The following is a 17,485-nucleotide window of genomic DNA, read 5'->3' on the forward strand; positions in this document are numbered from 1 at the left end:
TTATTAAATTTAATTGTTGTAAAAATGGACATTTGTAAGGAATAGAACGAATAAAAATATTGAGAAATTATGTATTTTTGTCGATCTAAATTGTCTTTTTATGATTGAAGTGTTTTTTGGCAACAAAAGTCTTTTTTTTTAGCAGCAGCATGGTTCATTGAATCAAACAAGACAATAATAAAAAAAAATAGAAAAAACTTATTGACTTAAAATAAAAAGGAAAAGGCGTATATTTTTAATAAAAAACTAGATTTTCGTATTCATGTATTATTTTAAATTTTGATGAATTTTTTTTAAAAAAAACTTTGTTTTTTAAACAAAAACACATTATGATAATGGAAACAAGTTTTAATCTAAAAAAAATCAGAAATTGAGCATTTATCCGGACCACATAAAAACAAGAATGATGAATTTGAAAATATTATATAAAATTTTACAATGAACAAATAAAAAAAAAGGAGTACTTTATTTTCATTTAACATTTATTAGAAAATTAATAACAATTTTTTGCATGTAAGGATGATATGTAATTACTCATTAAAAAATCAATAATACATCATCAAAAAGTCTTGATCTTCTTGAAAACAACATCATCGTTATTTTTTTAAAATGGAAGGCGTTGATAGCAAAAGTAAAGATTTTTTTTTTTTAAGATCTCAACCATTTCAAATAAGTTGAAAAAAATATATTTCTCCTATCTAAACTCCATTTTTTATTTACAAATATACCTTTTGATTATTTTAAGAAAAACATGTTTTTTAATTGCAATCACTATTTTCTAGATAAAAATCTATCACAGTCTCCAAAAATAAATAAATAAATTTTTGTATGTGATTAATACCAAAAAATTACGAAATGTGATAAAATTATGTAAAAAATCAATCAAGAATTCTAAAAAAATAAATTTTATTTTAATTGAATATTCATAAGCTTTTTTTTCATAAAAAAATATATTAATATTCTCATAAAAACTAACAACAGTAATTAAGATCCATATAACAATTCTTCTACATTGCATTTAAATCTAAACACAAAACAAAATGAAAAAATATATAGAAAGAAGCTAGGCCTCGGTTCATTGCCTGCTAAAAAAAGTTAGATGCGAGGGGGTATACAAGGCCAAGCCCGCTAGAGTTGTTCCTTTAAAAAAAAAAAAAAATCAATAACAGGGAAGGTGTTGTATATTTATCAAGGTTTCGATCATTAAAGAGATGATTGAAAAAATTAACTTGGGCTAATTTTAATTTAAAAATTTATTTTTCAACTTATTTTCTTTTGAAAAACCAATGGATATTTTTACCATCTCTATAAACCCATTTATTAACTCAAAACATATCTAAAACAGTAAAAAATGCAAAATTACTAAGACAAAAATTCTTTCTCTGCCTTAATCTACCTTTTTCAGCAAGAGAAGGGTTGAAAGATATTAAGAGATTGAAAAATGAATCAAATAAAGTTCTAGATTAAAATGTAAAATTTTTAAAGTAAAGGGATGAATAGGAAAATGAAAAAAATCTAAAGGCAAAAACCTTTGAAAAGACGGTGAATGCACACTGGAAAAGAAGAAGAAAAGGAAGAAAAAAGAGCTTGAATATCTACTACTCTATCAATTATGGCCCCCATGTTTTAAATATTTCACTAGCAGTAAAATTGATTTTTTTTTTTTTTGTAGAGTTGACCTGTATCTAATGTTGAGATACTATTTTTAAATTGAAATAACCTAATGGATAGAAAATCAAGATAAATTATACAGTTTAATTTCTAAATAATGCATCGTGTAAGTTAAATTTAAAAATGAAAAATTTTAGTGATCGTAATATAAAAGTATTAAAAGGACTAAAATAAAATAGCATGTTAATCCACAATGCCTATTCTCGTGTGTTCAATAGACTTGGAGGGGAATTATGTTTATTTTTAATTTAATGTTATAAGATTGCCTTGGTATATAGTTCAAGACTTTTAATTATATTTTTTTATATAAAAAATTGTATAATTTTGATATTAATAATTTACCAAGAAAACTACATTTTATATTATAATTACTCATTGTCGTTTAAAAATCTATTATTTACATTCTGAGTTAACACAAATTTTTAAATATGATAAAATAATTAAATTATTCTTATCTATATTATTTAGTTTTTTCTCTAATCAACTTCTCTTCTTTCTGCTATTTTATTTTATGTTTTTTTCTTTAAATATCAATGAAAAACTTTAAGGCGCTTCGAAAATAATTAATAATATCTAATTAGTTATTTTATAAATATTATTAATTTTTTTATCAATTTTTTTTATTGTAATCATAAAGTAACAATTGATGTTCTATTTTTAACAAATACATGATACAATAATAAATACAAAAAAAAAAACATGCTGATTAATACGATTAAAACAAAAATAAAAACAAAAACAAAAACAAAAACAAATCTATCTGTAAAATAATTATAAAATAAATTTTAATATTTTTAAAATAAAAAACATACCGAGACAAATCTCATCATCTCATGTCTCTATTTCTGTTTCCTGTCGCGATAAAAACTGGCTGGAGAATATTTTTACCTTCAAACTTGTAACATGGAATTTATTTTTTACCAAGAAAACAAACAAGTAGTCACAGAACAAAGGGTATCCAATCCAATCCAAGCAAATTATTATTAATATTATTATAGAAGTATTAAATTATCTCTGTCATTTATATACAAAACGAGCATTCTTTCTGTCACGATAATCCCCACCAACTCTCTCCCTCTACAAAATCCTCCCTTTGGTTTCTCTCTCCAGGGTTTGTGACAAAGATGCATACTTTTCTTCGTCAACAAAGGCGAGAATTTCAAATTCCTTTCTTTACCTTCTCTCTACTTCCCTGGCTTTCTCTCCATGCCTTTTGTTTTATTTTTATTTTCAAAAAATCGACAATTACTCTCTCTCTCTCTCTCGATTTTGCAAAAATTCTCTTCTATGTTCGATTGACTTTGAATTTCTTTTTCACGGGCTCATCCAGTTAATCACAATCATCTGCAGTTCCTTTTCATATGTTTTCTGGGTTTTGTACAGTGATCATGACCATCCTCATTATTGATAATCCTGATTTTATCTGGACCAAATTACAATTATATAGAATCCTGAATGTTTTTTTTTTGTTGAATTTAATGAAATTTAACAAAAACCCTTTTGAATTCTGTGCATATTAGTGCAAAATCATTCTTCCTTTTGGTCCCTTTTAGAAAATTTGAAGAGCTTTTGCTGTGTCTTAACAATTTCAATTAGTTTTTTCGAAGTTACATTAACTACGTGAGTGACTAGGAATGGGACTCTAATTATTCAGCTTGTAAAAGGTCCCAGCTCCTTGTTAGCTTCTTGGGAGCTTGTGGTTTTCATGATTTTTTTTGACATTGAATTTGACAACAGGTTTTTTGGTAGTTGAGCTGTTTTAGGAGGGTTAGATGAGAGTGAACTGAAACTTTAAATTTAAGCATTTGGTTATTTCAATATTGGAATCTGCTTGAACAGTGATGTTATTTAATGAAGTTGTTAGTAATTTTTCTTTTTTGAATCAGGTTTTGAGATTCAAACAGATCAAGGTGTTTTTAGTGAATTGGCTGAGATCATTATAAATGGAGTTCCGTATGGATTTCTTGAATTGTCTTGACCATGACACATCAATGAAGATTCTCAGGTGTTTGGAAGATCCATCTGATCTTGTCCGTGCTAGTTATGTCTCTCGTTATTGGCGAGATTTTGGTGAGTATTTACTCTTATGTTTAGAATGAAATCTTTAAACATTTTGCAGTTGTTTTGATATCCACAGAAGCACATTGCAAACATCTGTTTTTCCATGGCTGTGTTCTTTAAGTGATCGTCTAAGTTGTTGCCAAAGAAAAAAAATGGATGGCACTTGTTGCAATAAATGTTGGTCGGTACTTTATTTTTTGCATTTCTTTCCTCTTGTTTTTGTAGTCAATTTAGGCACAAACATTTTTTATCTCTTTCAAATTGAAATTTGTAATCAATTACTTTGGTGGTAGCTGCAATCTAATTAGATTCTCCTCTAGGTTCCTTTATGCCATTGTCCCTGAGTTCTACTCTAAGGGTATCTTCGTAATCACCTGTTGCTGTTGCCTATACAGTTTTCAATTATTTCTCAACAGGTTGCATCCCAGTTGTTTTCAACTTTGTTATATAAAAAATCAATGAACATTATTTTTTGATAGTTTTTGAAAATTGGTCTTGACAACCTGCTCAATTTCAATCTTGATTGAAATTTTAGTGATGGGTGCAGGGTTTGGTTAGAGAAAGTTTCCCTTTAACATTGAATCTTGTTTTTGTAACTGAAGGTTTTGATTGGGTTTGGTTTGCTTCACAGTGATTGCAAATGGTCTTTGTAAGCAGCTGTGCTTGAGTATGTTTCCTCACTTGCTTAGAGTTGATTGTGTAATTGAACCTAGTTGTGTTATGGAAAAAGCTTCAGAAGTCGGATGTAGCAAATTTGTGGAATGGGAAACTTTGAAGAGGGAGCATAAAGCATATGCATTTCTAGCTCAAGCCTGCTTGTCATTTCCTTTTGATGATTGCATTAAGGATGCAATAAGTGCTTCTAGCACTGATAATTATCCAGAGGAAAGTATTTGTAACACTCTGCGAAAAGGGGACCGTGTCGGAAGGAGAGCTTCGTACTGGTCAAGTAAAGGACAGCATAAGGCTGCAGTACCTGAGACACTAGTGTATAAACTGGTTGCTGATATTTGTGTTATTACTGAAATTAACATACAACCTTTTCAAGGTTATTCTTCTGTTAATTTCATCAAATTCATTCACTCTCTCAGTTTGTTCTGACCTTATAGTTGTCCTTTATTGAGGTATCATATGTTTTTATGTTCAGCTTATTTTCAGCAGGGTTCACCTATATATTCAGCAGCATCTGTGCGGTTTCATTTGGGTCATCCCAAGTGCCCAATGGATGATACTTTGGGTGAACCCTTGGATAACTGTGCTGATGACAAGTTCATTTGGACTTACTCTTCACCGGAGTTTCCAATGGCCCAGGTATGTCATGCCTGTCTTCCATTTTTTTAATCTCAGTGATGTTGCTCTGATTTTTTTTTCCTTCTTAACAAAAACGCTACCCATATCAATGTGGCCATGGAACTGCATATCAATTCTATAAGTGGAGCTTGCATAAAGAACTATAGTTCAGTGAACTATCAATTGGCATATGAAAAGGTGCAGCATTCTATTTTCAGGCATAGTAGATGGATCTGTCTTAGTTACTTTTGGAGGAAATTTTAGCGATCTAAGATGGACATGGAGTTGGGATCCAATATTTACACTCGGCAGCATGCACCTGAGTTGATTACTTATTGCAGGAAACCTTGAAAGACTAAATTAAACATTGTAGTGGCCAAGTTTTTTGCAAACAGCGCTCTTGTATTTACAACCAGGGATGTTCCTAAATAATAAGTAACACGATCATGAACCATATACAGTGGCTGACTTTGTCTCTTTTTTTAGCCTGTTTGATAAAATAACAAGTGCAAACTTTTTGAGAACGCTGCATGGTAACTTAAGACCCCATAGAGCTGTCTTCATGCGGCAGGAAATGCTTTTTTATTGTAGAATTTTCTCGAAAGAGAACACTATTTGTCATTATATGATCGAATTCTCAACAGAAATCCTAATTCGTCAGAGATCCTGAACAGGAGAGCAGATTGCAGAACTTCAAGCTTCCAGAACCTGTTGTTTGCATTGGTGGAATTTTGCAGATTGAGCTGTTGAGAAGGGTTCAGAGGCAAGAAATGGATGGCTTATTCTATATATGGTTTGTTCAACTCACTATTCTTTAGCAGTTTGGTTTTGGTGTCCATATATATATGTATGCTCCACTCACATAATAGTGGGACCCATGAATAGTTATCATAGCCAGTCCCACTTTGATGTGAGTGGGATCACTCCTCCAGCGTACCTCATAACAACAACCCCCCCCCCCCCCCCCCCCCCCCCCCTCCGACCTTCAAAAACACCCCCCCCCCCCCTTCTCATGGCGTGCCAATCTTCTCAATAGGATCCTGGAATATTTTCATATAATATATTTTATTCAACTGACCAGGCTCGACTCCCTGCATGTGCATAAAATGTGATGATGCTAAGTTGTGGCCAAATCTGTGTTGTGGGAATAAAATAGAAACCATATTTACTCAAATTAAGACTCTGGGGCATCGGTTGGTTTGGAAATTGATATTTTTTTCTCAAAATTTTACTCAGCCTTAATAATATCAGAAAAATTAAGAGAAATAATTCCTTAATGCAGAGTTGTATGCAACTTAAGACTGCGGGCTATAATGCACAGTTTCTGTTTTTAATGCATTTTCTTGTGATATTTCAGTGTGGCTCATGTTCAAGTTAAAGGCAGGCCATTATCATCAGCATTTGGTGTTGAAATCCTTGGACCTTCTGGAAAGTTTGTATTGAAAGCCCTGAGTAGTGCACCACCAAGTTCACCACCACCAAGTTTACCTGAAGATGACGCCTTATATCATGGTGTGCCCAGGCATGGACTTGCTGATTTGGAGCAGGTTGTGAATGGGTTGGGGGTCGGAGTACTAGATGAAGATTGGAACTCAGACGATGATGAAGGGGCCGATGAAATGGATGATGAGTTAGCTTTCTAGGCCTGTTACCTATAATAATTATAACCTTTCTTTGTTTATTTTACCAGACTTCTATGAATTTGGGCTGAATAACAAGTCGGTGTCCTGATCTCTCAAAAGCCAGAGTGACTGCGCTGGAAACCTTCCAAGCTCTTTCTACCAAGGTGGTGTATAAGCCATGTATATTCTAGATAAAATATGGGTCTTTTATTAAACTAGCACAATTTAATAAAAGTTTTTAAAAAACAGGTTATCAGAGAAAAATATTTGGAAAATAGCATACTTTTAACCTCACTGCTATTAAAAAACATGGCTTTATTTACTGTCATTAGCTGTTGTAAACACCCACTAACCAACTGTTACTGGTAATAGTAGTTGTGGGAAGCCGCATGGTCCATCTTAATATTTTATATAAAACAAGCAAAACAAAACTATAAATTATAAATTCATAAATCTATAATTGAAATTGAAGCTATTTCAACATTATATTTACTTGTTAATTAAAATTTGAAATTAATGCATGTGTTTTTAACATTGTTTTTATTTATGTGTATTTTTAAAGTTGTTAATAATCTTAAATAGTATGTTTACATGTTTATTTGTTAATTAATAATATTAAATTATGTAAACTAAATATAAAAATACATAATATATAAGATAACTTTAAAATCAACATGATGATTAGTAAAGGTAATATTATAAAAGTAGTAATAATAAAAATAATTCATAACTAGAAAAATAATATAACATAATTATATACAACATAATAATATATTTGAGTCTAGATATGTTTTTTGCAATATATAAAATTTGTAATACATCTTACCCAAATCCTATATAACAAAAGAAAAGGTTTGATATATGAACATGAATTATAGGGTCATTAAAACAATAATTAATTATATTCTTAAATAAAAAATAAATATGCATTTTCATTTCATATGACCTCCGATCTATGCAACCCCTGCAACCTAGAACATAAGAATTAACTGGACTAGAATTCATGTATTCATGTATTGAAAAACTCTACGTGTAAATGAAGATAACACGTCCCGTATATATGGTATCCTAATAAATTATAACTATAAAATACAAAATATAATTCAAAATTAGAAAATAAATATTATAAACAAATAATTAAAATTAAATAATAATAAATAGACATGTCATTGTCTAACTTAATACATAAGTTGTTTGTATTCACAAGTTTTTTTTGTTATGCCCCATTTATATTGTGAATGCCCCTCTCTCGCGTCTATTTCATTGTGCAACTGAGTTGATTTTTGTTGACCCCGACTGGTTTCTTGAAGAATCTGGATATACCTAAGGATCAGTATAATCATTCCATTCTAATTCATCAAGTAAGGGATTGAATGGAGTGCCATGGATGCTCTTATACAATTGCTAATTATCTCCTAATTACTGGAAGAAGAAAAAAGTACAGCTTTTCCGTCTTTGGGTATGGAGGTATGGGTGTGTCTTTGGCCTTCCATCCATAGAGCATATTCGTGGCTTAGTAGTAAATGCATTAATTTCGTTCACTGTAGATTTAGAAATTCTCACAGATCTCGTGGTGGTGTCGATTTTTCTTTTCAGTTTCTAGTCACAATGGGAATGATCTCACTTTCAGGTTTTGCGGTTGAAGTTATTGCTCTCAAAATCACAATCATGTTTAAATAAAAAGAATGTTTTGCGCACTCCATTCCTGAAGCACTTGAGGGCAGCCATCTGTAGGCACCACTAACGCTGGCTGACATTTAAGGTAGCTGAAACGTTGAAGCAGCAATCAAAGATTCTGTGTTTTTCAAAATCTTGCTTGTACTTTGTTACCTGTTCCTACGTTATAGTTGAAGATGATTTTGTAAACATGAGATAAAACTTCAAAATAACTTTTTGCCCTAGTGATTTCCTGTTTAGAATTGAAATTAACCTTGTTTTTCATCAAAATATAATTTTTTTTGTTTTGAATTAAAAAAATTTAGAGTTTCTGGATTTTTTTATATACTAATATAAAAAAAATTAAAAATATTATTTCAATACATTTTCAAACAAAAAACCATTTTAAAAAACAAAATTTACCACACCCCACACCCAATAAATTTGCCAGTGCTTTCAGAGTCATCCTATTCACAAAATTAAAGAATCAGGGCATACTCGAAACAAATTGAAAAATCTTGAGGATTTGTATTAGCAACATAACTAATGTTCAAAGGGATACCATCCCGCTCAGGTGATGTTTGGCCAGGAAGGTCGAGACCCGGCCATAATCATTTACACAAAAATTATGAAAGCATGTGAATGCAGCTTGATGGGCACTTGAAACGCCAGAAATGGAAAAGCCAAATAATAGTAACCCAATATAGGCACGCACAAATGCATGGTCTTGTAGAATTCATTGAAGTGTAAACTGTAAAGTCCACCCAAACCAAACATCTGCAGATCAGCTACATTGTTTGTAGTGTTAACTACTTGCGTGTTTGTTTACCCGGCATCGTGCCTTATTAACAAACACTCTTTACCACTTAAATCTGAAATGCAAACGAGAGATGAAATTGGTGAATTATTATTTTGCTAATGCAAGAGATTTTAATGAACTGTGAATTGTGACAACAAGGGTGCTGAATATAGTGAAAATTAAATAGGTAAATGAACCTAATGCAAGAGATTGTAATGAACTGTGAATTGTGACAACAAGGGTGCTAAATATAGTGAAAATTAAATAGGTAAATGAACCTTCTAGGTCACCCTCAGGATGACTAGTAGCTAACAAAGCTTACACAAATAAGGATTGGTCACAAGGTTCAAGTAATTATTTAGATGACATTTAACTTGTTGAGCAGAACGGTGGTGTGTCTTCAAGTTGTCTTAGACTTTTGTGGCGATGGAAGCAACTGCACGTCACAAGAAGAAATACATTCAGTGAACAGAGCACATACCCACCGATAACTTTGTGAAACTACAATTTTGTTTTAAAATAAAAATCCAATCACAGCAAGTTCGACCAAGCAGTGCTTTAGTGGGCAATACATAGCTAATCTCAAAGAAGTAAATTAATATACTGATGATTTCCTGATTAACAATGAGAGCAAAGCATGCAAAGAATTAGTACCTGGTAGCAAGAGATAAGAGAGCTAACAAACCCAAAAGCTCCTGTAACTCGAGGAGTGACTTTCTTGGGTGCCAATTGAAGTAGCCCAACAGCAACTACAATGTCCATGGCTGATTTGACAAGGGCTAGTGACCTTTCATTTGATTTTTTAAGTTTAGCACGGTATTGCTCATTCTGCAGTCAAAAAGGACCAACAAAAAATAACCATTACATGGAAGCATTTAAAACAATCAGCCTGCTAAAACAATGATATCCATACATGATTTTTTTCACCATCCTTAAGCTCCTTCTCCAACTTCTTCATTGATGCAGAGAGCCTGCCAAGCTCCCCAACCTGATGTGAACATGGTAAAACATGTCATAGAAACCATCTTCAGCTTGCAAAGTATGAGGTAATTCACCCATGTCAATTTCTAGGAACAGAATAGAAAAAAAATGAAGACGCTACAAACCTCAACCAAAGTAGTACAAATTGAGGATCCCATCCAACAGAAAAGGGAAATCCGGCCAATTAGCTCAACACGTTCTTTGTTCTGTAAAAATCAAGCTAACTCATGTTTCTGGCCAATGCTTCTCATAGAATTTCATTCTGAAACATAAATAACCAAAAATAGAGTGGAGCATTCCGTACCTTGTAAATTCCACTTCTACCCAGCCAAACAATTTGATCAAGAAACAAGAAAGTTGACAACAACGCATTTTTAGACTGAAATAAGCATCAAACTGACAAAGTGACCACCATGAAGATAACGAAGATGTCACAGAAACATTTTTACTGACAAATCATGTACCTTTCCCAGTAAAACAAGAGGCAAGGGGGTCCCTTGAGGAACTGGACTAATAAGACCGTGCAGATCGTTGACAAACTGTAATTAGACAAGGTCAATAAGCATGATAAAATTTCATTCATTCTACTAGTTCTTTCTACGAACCAAATGGACAACCAAATTAAAGGACTTTTGGCTTCCATTTACCGAACAAATACACATGGTTTTGGTTGCAGAAAGAAATACAGGAAAGAACCTCTTCGTTTCCTAGATTTGAAGGGATATAAAGAAAGCCAGATGAAATCCAACTCAATCATATCTAATAAGTACATTATAAGTCTTACCTTAAAAAGACGGAAAACTTTCCGAGCTAAGCTGGTTGATTTGTCAACATTTTGGGCGGTACCAGGCTGTCCATCGCTCAAGAATTTTGAACCATATTGAATTGCCCGACAAATCTTGTCCCTGGCTTCAGCCTTATTCAGATACAGAACTATAAGAGCAAGTTCTGCTCTAGTTGCATCGAGTGTACTCATCTTTTACCCGGATCAAACCTGCAAAGTCAAATACTGAACTATTGTTAGAACTCAAGAAATAATAGAGTTCAACAGCATTGAACATAGACAAGGCACATTCTAACACGACAAAAGTGAAAAGAAATACATCAACAAAACCCAGAAAATTCATCTATAAGGCAAGAAATACTCAGCCATTTTCTGTTTGCGACAAAGGCTGTCTCTTCAGACTTTTATGCTCTCTTTGATGAATCATAGACAAGCAACACATGAGATTTTCTTTAACAGCGAAAACCAATTCCAATTGGGTATTGTAAGATCCTGTCATAGTTTCTTGATGAATCGCCAAACTCACGTAACTATTACATCCTTAACGAAATCAACGGTCAAGAAACAATTCTCAATTTAGCTACAATCAGATTCTCAAACTCTTGTAAAATTACAGATTGTATGCTTTTTCCCTGGCTAGCACGGAAATAGAAGTAATAAAAGAAACTTTCAATCAGGATTCAAGCCTGAATTAATGTTATTGACCTGAACAAAAATCTCTTACCTAACTTAGCCCATATCAAGAAAAGAGGACAATAACAGTCGGAATCAAAGAAGCAAACTCTAGTTATGCACCTAACAATCACTTCCCAGAATCTAACAGAAAGAAATCAACTTTAGAACAGCCAATTAAAATTAAAGATACCAAACAACCTCAAGCTCATCAGCGATAAAGTTACAGAGATGCAAACAAGAAAAGAAAAAAAGAAAAAACATGAACATACTCTTAAAAAAGAACAAAGTTTTCTCCTCGAGAAAACCTCAAAGAAAGCAGAGGTCACCAATCAGACAAAAGGGTTAGCAAATCCACTATTTCTATGGAGAAAAAGAGAAGGCGGGGAGATAGAGAGAGAGTGTACAATACCGAAGGGTGTGCCCAGATGGATATAGCCTCCAAATTCACAATCTTTTCTTAGCTTTTCTCTCTCTAAAAAAGCATTTAGACTTTGTTCTTTAAAAAGATAGAATTGGCTAATGCGTCAGCAACCGGTCTTGTTTCGGTTTCTAAATTTCTAATTTCTATAACAGCTAATGATAGAAGACCATGACAAGGCCGTGTTTGGTGCTCTCTTCCCCAGTACTAGAAAACAAAATTAATTTATTAGGGTCTCTTTTATCCACTGTCTTGTGTATGCATGGACTTCAATGCTTGACCACCCTTCATCATAAGATCCTATTGGTTATCACAGCTACCGCTCTGATCAAATTACGTGTCAGGCAGGAAATTGTTTGTGGGATCACTGATGTGTATATGTAGATAAGCTGCTTCTAGACAGTGCGGTGGCCTTTCACGCAACTCAATATGGGAATTGTTTGTTAAGAATGTGGGCCAGCCCAAAACTGCTCCGAGGACAATATACTAGCCCACTGATCTCTTGTTGGGCTCTCTAGAGGATTTTTGGTGATGATGGTGTCCATCTTTTCTTCCTTTTTGAGAGCTGATGATAGAGATTTGTTAAAATTTATTTATTTTTATTTTTAAATTGTTTTAATGTATAGATATTAAAAATAAATATTAAAAAATATATTATTTTAATATATTTTTAAATAAAAAATACTTTAAAAAACAACTATAAACACAGAGGATACTCTCCAATTAGTACTATTTTCAACTTCCGCTTTCCTAGAAGAGTTTATGCATAAAATAACTTTTTTGGGGTATTAGTATTAAAAAAACAGTGTCATCCGATCAGCTTTCAAATGTTGGAATTAGGTCATTTCTCCAATAAATTTTAAGCAAATCATTTACATCAGGAACAACGTATTTTTTTAAATGGAGTTATTTCTAGGATCTAAAATTAAATCAGAAGTAGAGGGAAAAAGGGGCATGGTTTGTTAAGACATCCCATGTCAGCCGCTAATTCATATGAAACCGATGGATGCTTAGAGTAGAAAGGTAACATGGCGGTGGGGCTAAGAACTGGGTGCCTTGAGCCTGTAACCAACAGCGTATCTTCAACGAGGTCATGTTTATGTCTTCAAGTTTGCCAGTGCATTGCTAGCACAAACGGAAACAGAAACGAAGCCTTGGAAATCTTTTACCAGAGGTAAGATCTTTGACTGCATTCATATCTTCAACGATTAGGTTGTGATTGCATAATACAAATCACATAAAACAAAAGGGGAGGCCTCGCCTTCTCGTTTCATGTAATATTCAAATCTGCAATAATTGGTTCGCACTACTTTTCAAATGTAACATGGCAAAATTAATTGAAACCAAGTTTTATCCATAGCTTTCAAGTTCTGACCCGAGTTAAAACCCGGATAACAAATTAAACATAAAATCCATGGGGCCAGACATATGATTGCAACAGATAAATGGCAAAACAGAAAGGAGAAGACATGGGGCCAGAAATATGATTGCAACAGCGCTGTCCACGTGCAAAATATGAAAGCTAGAAGAAGGCAAAGAAGCTGCATTCGAGGATTCTTACAAATTTTTATAAATAGAACATTAACTGCATGGTTTAGCCACACTTTTGAGTGCCCCAGCTCGTCGTTGACTAGTTTGTTTCATACAGAAAATGAAACACTGAATAGATGAAAGAAAAAGGGGAAGAGAAGTTATCATACACAAAAGTAGATTTTCGTTTCTCTCTATTTCTTACTGAACAAACTCCTTAATTTTCCTCTTTCTAGTCGCTCAAGTAGCTTCTTTGAGCCCGGGATGTCCATCTCAGTAAGCTTCTTGAGATATCCAATTGCTCCATAGGAAATCATCAACTTCTTACACTTCTTAGTCGAAGCAAGGGATGCAAGGGAAGCTACAGCATATTTCTTTGCCGTGTTCTGTGGGATCGGATCGAGCAATTGCACTAGATTTGGCACACTTTTATCATCCCTTTTAACTACTCTTCGATTCTGTGAAAGGGACACCAAACTCGAGATTGCTTGTGCAGAAACCTCTCTAGCACTGTTCGATTTAGCCTCGAGTAATTTGATAAGAAGAGGGATGCACCCAGCTTCCCCCACTAATTTTTTCATCTCTGCTGATGTGCAAACCCTGCAAATTGCAGATGCAGCAGCTTGCTGGGCACCCAGTGATCCAGATTTGAGCACGTGAATCAAACGGGGGAGGAAACCATAAGATATCAGCATTTCTGTAGAAACTGAGCTAACCAAATTCCTTAGCGCCCCAACTGCAGATTCCTGGGGTAGCGGACCATCAAGATATACCAATAGGCTTCGAATTCCACCTTCTGAAATAACAGCTCTTTTCAGATTGTCATTGCTGGCAGTGAGATTCTGCAAGCATTCTGATGCATATTCTTTTGATCCCAGTAAAATCCCGCAGTCTAGGAGATTGATCATTACCTTCACGATTCCCTCTTCTGCTAGATTTTGCCGAACCTCAGGGACAGCTGAGATATTCTTCAGTGTGCAAGCAGCAGCAGCCTGTGATACAGAATCACCAGTTCGACAGATCTCAATCAGTGGTCGAATCCCACCATGACCAACAATTGCCCTGGCTGTTTCTGCTGACATTGACAGTCTCTGGAGAGAAATTGTAGCCTTCTCTTTACCCAACGTGCTACCTGACTCAACAAGCCTTATGAGAGGTGGCAGAAGACCCTCTGAAACAAGCCAATTCTCACAGCTTCCGGATTCTGCAAGTGAGCAGATTACAGTAACAGTCTTTTCTCGAATACGAGGAGAAGTTGCTGTTAACAACTGGACTAAAGCAGCAATATTGCTCCGCCCCAAAACAGCTAAAACAGCCTTCTCGTCCTCTTTCATGACCTCAGCAAGTGTATCAAGAGCTCTGTGCTTCGCCTCCAAGTGCCCAATCTGAAGCCGGGCAAGCAATTCCCTTGTATTGCTGTGAATAGCAGCCTCGGGTTCTGTTGATGAGCTAGCCACAGCTAAAGGCAAAGTAGCCTCGCCAAGCACCCCGGTCTTAATCAAAAGCCCACAGTCTCGTAAATTCAAATCCAATTTACCAGATAACGCATCAAGATCACTCTGCATCCTCAGCTTACCCCCATAATTCTCACCCATACATAAGCCTGCCAATTCAATTGCTTCTTTGAGCGTCTTTGACACAGCCTGCAATTGCTCCTTGCAAAGAGAGTTCTTGGAGAAGCAAGGGTGGCTTGACAAGTCCGATAAACGCGATGGGATCTGCTCCAACTTGGAAATTATCATCTTCCATCTACCAGGAAAGCCCTTAACCTCCCTGGCCTTGTCAACGGCTACAGGAACAAGCTCTTGTGCATGACATAACCAGTCTTCAACTGACTGAATATCAACCACAACTTCTTTCCCTCTATCTTCCACCATGATTTCTAATGTGTATGGATCAAATTGGTTACCAGAGCCGCAACAACTGAATTAAAAAGAAAACCAAACCTTAAAGCGATGGATGACCTGGGTGTTAAGAAATGAGAAAATGAAATGATATTTGCATAGAAAATTCAAAGGCAGTGGAGCAGTTACAATCATCATACATAAATTATAAACTAAGGCTACTGGTTTTTTAAAATAAACCACAAATAAAAAAACAAATAAGCCAACATCAAGAGCCTTGAGAATCTTGTATGATCGCACAAAGTCTGTTTCACTGAAAACAAGACCTGACCAACCAAATCAAAGTACCCTTGAAGATGCTCCAGCAAGTCATTTCCGTAGCTTTTAAAGTGGTCATTAAACGCCAACCAAAACTAACCAAATTAATGCATATCCCACAAATTGCTAAACACAAAACTGTTCTGATTTATTATGGATCGAATCATGAAAATGAAAGAAGCTACTTTTTAACGACTAAAAAATATAGCCCTCCTTTTAAGACATAACATTATGCAAATACCAAAACACCCTTTTGAGCATCACCTTAAGCTATACAACTACTGCAGGATTGAGTGGAAGAAAGTAGCAGTGGGTGTGAAGGGTATACTGGGAAGTGAAGAAAAAAATTCTGAAACTTTACTTTTCAACCATGAAGAAGGTAGAACATGGGTATCAGATTTATCTTCTAAGCTTTCTTAAGGTGATCTTGATTGATATCCAATGGTCAAGATTTCATTTTTGGAGAGAAAGTGGATTCTTGGCTGTGTATTGCCATTTTTATCCTCATAGATAGAGCTAGCTAGCTAGCTGGTTGAGAGAGTGAAGAAAGAGACTTTCCTTTGAAGAGAAGATACAAGTCTCTATCTACAGTTGTGATATACATCAAGTGTATTTAAATTCTTCAGGATATTATAATCGATAGACCAACCGCACTATGAATTTATTTTTATTTAGAAAAAAATCCAAATCAATAAATGCAAAAATATATACCTCAATTTGTCTTGACCCTCGTCAACATTCAAAGACCTCTACAATTCAAAGCCCTTCCTGTTTCTACAAGAACAATATAATACAGTACGATAATCGAACCATCAAATATGTGAATTGACGGATTTTTAGAAACCAAATAAGATAACCCAGTAAGAAAAAAGTAAAGGGGCAAAAAAAAAGAAAGATCACTTCTTTTTTTCCGAAGAGGATCATAAAAGGCAAACAAAATCCACTCCTAGAACCAACCTTTAAGCCTCAGGAATCAGAACTTGTCATTTCTCTCCAGAAAGCAACCACCACCCACAGTGTAGCTTGATCTTCAAACTTTTCTCCCCTTCTCTCTCTCAGTTGAAACAAGAACTCAAAGCAAGCACGATAACTGCCTTCAAGACTCAAACTTTATGCAAGCAAGAATTAAGTAGTGCCTCCAGAATAAACAATGAAAACAAGTTTTATATTAAAAAAACAAAAGAAACCCAATAACACTTACCAGAAATGAGAAATGCCCAGAATTCGCTTTTGTTTGAATATAGAGAAACCGACATCAAACGGTCGAGATCAGTGTAAAAAACAAATAAAAAAGAAAAAACCAAGACACCGAGCAGGTCAAGTTTGAATGAACTCACTACCAGACACGAGAGACCATGATAAATATAGTAATCACGGTCTCATTCAAAAATCAAACTGTCTCTCTCTCACCAGAACTGTTTCTCTCTCTAAGCTACTGGTAAATTTTTAGAAGCAAATGTGTCAGTCACTCTGTCTGCTAAAAAAACATTATTTTACTCCGTAGTACTTTCACAGGGAGAGAGGGAGAGGGGGTTTTGTTGGGGTGTCCATTATAGTTAATTTATATCATTTCAAAATAGTTATTAGGCTGGTCCCTCAAAATATGTAATTTACACTTTTATCCTTCGGGTTAATAGCTTAAAGTTTCAGCTAAGGGAAGGACTAGTATTAAATTATTAATATTATGAGCAAGATCCTTACACTAAAAATAATTAAAGACCAGTCTCTAACAAAACAAGGGTAGAAAAATGAAAATAATATATTTTGTAGCATTCCTTTCCACAGCATGCCAAAAACACATCGTTTTATGCTTTAATACAAAATTTTCTTGCCCAC

The 17,485-nt window shown here is 34.2% G+C and overlaps 3 protein-coding genes across 9 annotated transcripts; 1 reads left to right on the forward strand and 2 right to left on the reverse strand.

The window, feature by feature from the left end:
• Positions 1 to 2,704: 2,704 nt before the first annotated feature.
• On the forward strand, positions 2,705 to 6,972 carry LOC105133186 (F-box family protein). 2 transcript variants are annotated; one of them, XM_011037064.1, is made up of 6 exons: positions 2,705 to 2,821; positions 3,558 to 3,741; positions 4,463 to 4,780; positions 4,880 to 5,043; positions 5,697 to 5,815; positions 6,380 to 6,972. In XM_011037064.1, the coding sequence occupies exons 2-6, from the start codon at positions 3,615 to 3,617 to the stop codon at positions 6,663 to 6,665; spliced, it is 1,014 nt and encodes a 337-aa protein (XP_011035366.1). In that variant the 5' UTR covers positions 2,705 to 2,821; positions 3,558 to 3,614; the 3' UTR covers positions 6,666 to 6,972. The 2 variants fall into 2 exon arrangements, with proteins under 2 accessions (XP_011035366.1, XP_011035358.1); XM_011037056.1 differs by having other exon boundaries at positions 2,706 to 2,821; positions 4,364 to 4,780; positions 6,380 to 6,908.
• A 2,217-nt stretch (positions 6,973 to 9,189) lies between these two features.
• Positions 9,190 to 12,153, reverse strand: PEX11C (peroxin 11c). 4 transcript variants are annotated; one of them, XM_011037031.1, is made up of 9 exons: positions 11,949 to 12,151; positions 10,865 to 11,074; positions 10,545 to 10,619; positions 10,385 to 10,459; positions 10,206 to 10,286; positions 10,013 to 10,087; positions 9,754 to 9,927; positions 9,378 to 9,535; positions 9,190 to 9,296 (listed from the first exon to the last, which is right to left on the reverse strand). In XM_011037031.1, exons 2-8 carry the CDS (start codon positions 11,054 to 11,056, stop codon positions 9,500 to 9,502), a joined length of 708 nt encoding a protein of 235 aa, XP_011035333.1. In that variant the 5' UTR covers positions 11,057 to 11,074; positions 11,949 to 12,151; the 3' UTR covers positions 9,190 to 9,296; positions 9,378 to 9,499. The 4 variants fall into 4 exon arrangements, with proteins under 4 accessions (XP_011035333.1, XP_011035337.1, XP_011035325.1 ...); XM_011037035.1 differs by having other exon boundaries at positions 9,192 to 9,215; positions 9,297 to 9,535; positions 10,865 to 11,089; positions 11,949 to 12,153; XM_011037023.1 differs by having other exon boundaries at positions 9,192 to 9,215; positions 9,297 to 9,535.
• Positions 12,154 to 13,482: 1,329 nt separating this feature from the next.
• On the reverse strand, positions 13,483 to 17,162 carry LOC105133147 (ARM repeat superfamily protein). 3 transcript variants are annotated; one of them, XM_011037003.1, is made up of 4 exons: positions 16,851 to 17,162; positions 16,607 to 16,757; positions 16,361 to 16,423; positions 13,483 to 15,410 (listed from the first exon to the last, which is right to left on the reverse strand). In XM_011037003.1, the coding sequence occupies exon 4, from the start codon at positions 15,362 to 15,364 to the stop codon at positions 13,682 to 13,684; it is 1,683 nt and encodes a 560-aa protein (XP_011035305.1). In that variant the 5' UTR covers positions 15,365 to 15,410; positions 16,361 to 16,423; positions 16,607 to 16,757; positions 16,851 to 17,162; the 3' UTR covers positions 13,483 to 13,681. The 3 variants fall into 3 exon arrangements, with proteins under 3 accessions (XP_011035305.1, XP_011035297.1, XP_011035313.1); XM_011036995.1 differs by having other exon boundaries at positions 16,607 to 17,162; XM_011037011.1 differs by lacking the exons at positions 16,361 to 16,423; positions 16,607 to 16,757; positions 16,851 to 17,162 and adding an exon at positions 15,914 to 16,299.
• Between the last annotated feature and the right edge of the window lie 323 nt (positions 17,163 to 17,485).

Source organism: Populus euphratica, unplaced genomic scaffold, assembly GCF_000495115.2.
Source record: "Populus euphratica unplaced genomic scaffold, PopEup_1.0 scaffold2.1, whole genome shotgun sequence".
NCBI classification, from domain to species: domain Eukaryota; kingdom Viridiplantae; phylum Streptophyta; class Magnoliopsida; order Malpighiales; family Salicaceae; genus Populus; species Populus euphratica.

What these genes read in the sequence shown, in the direction of transcription:
- LOC105133186 (XM_011037056.1), top strand. Translation starts at nt 3,615, where the DNA reads ATGGAGTTCCGTATGGATTTCTTGAATTGTCTTGACCATGACACATCA. An exon ending in CGGAGTTTCCAATGGCCCAG is followed by an intron (nt 5,044 to 5,696) that starts GTATGTCATGCC and finishes GATCCTGAACAG; the next exon opens with GAGAGCAGATTGCAGAACTT. An exon ending in GATGGCTTATTCTATATATG is followed by an intron (nt 5,816 to 6,379) that starts GTTTGTTCAACT and finishes GTGATATTTCAG; the next exon opens with TGTGGCTCATGTTCAAGTTA.
- LOC105133147 (XM_011037003.1), bottom strand. Translation starts at nt 15,364, where the DNA reads ATGGTGGAAGATAGAGGGAAAGAAGTTGTGGTTGATATTCAGTCAGTT.
- PEX11C (XM_011037031.1), bottom strand. Translation starts at nt 11,056, where the DNA reads ATGAGTACACTCGATGCAACTAGAGCAGAACTTGCTCTTATAGTTCTG. An exon ending in GTAGAAGTGGAATTTACAAG is followed by an intron (nt 10,287 to 10,384) that starts GTACGGAATGCT and finishes TGATTTTTACAG; the next exon opens with AACAAAGAACGTGTTGAGCT. An exon ending in AGGATGGTGAAAAAAATCAT is followed by an intron (nt 9,928 to 10,012) that starts GTATGGATATCA and finishes TTTTGACTGCAG; the next exon opens with AATGAGCAATACCGTGCTAA.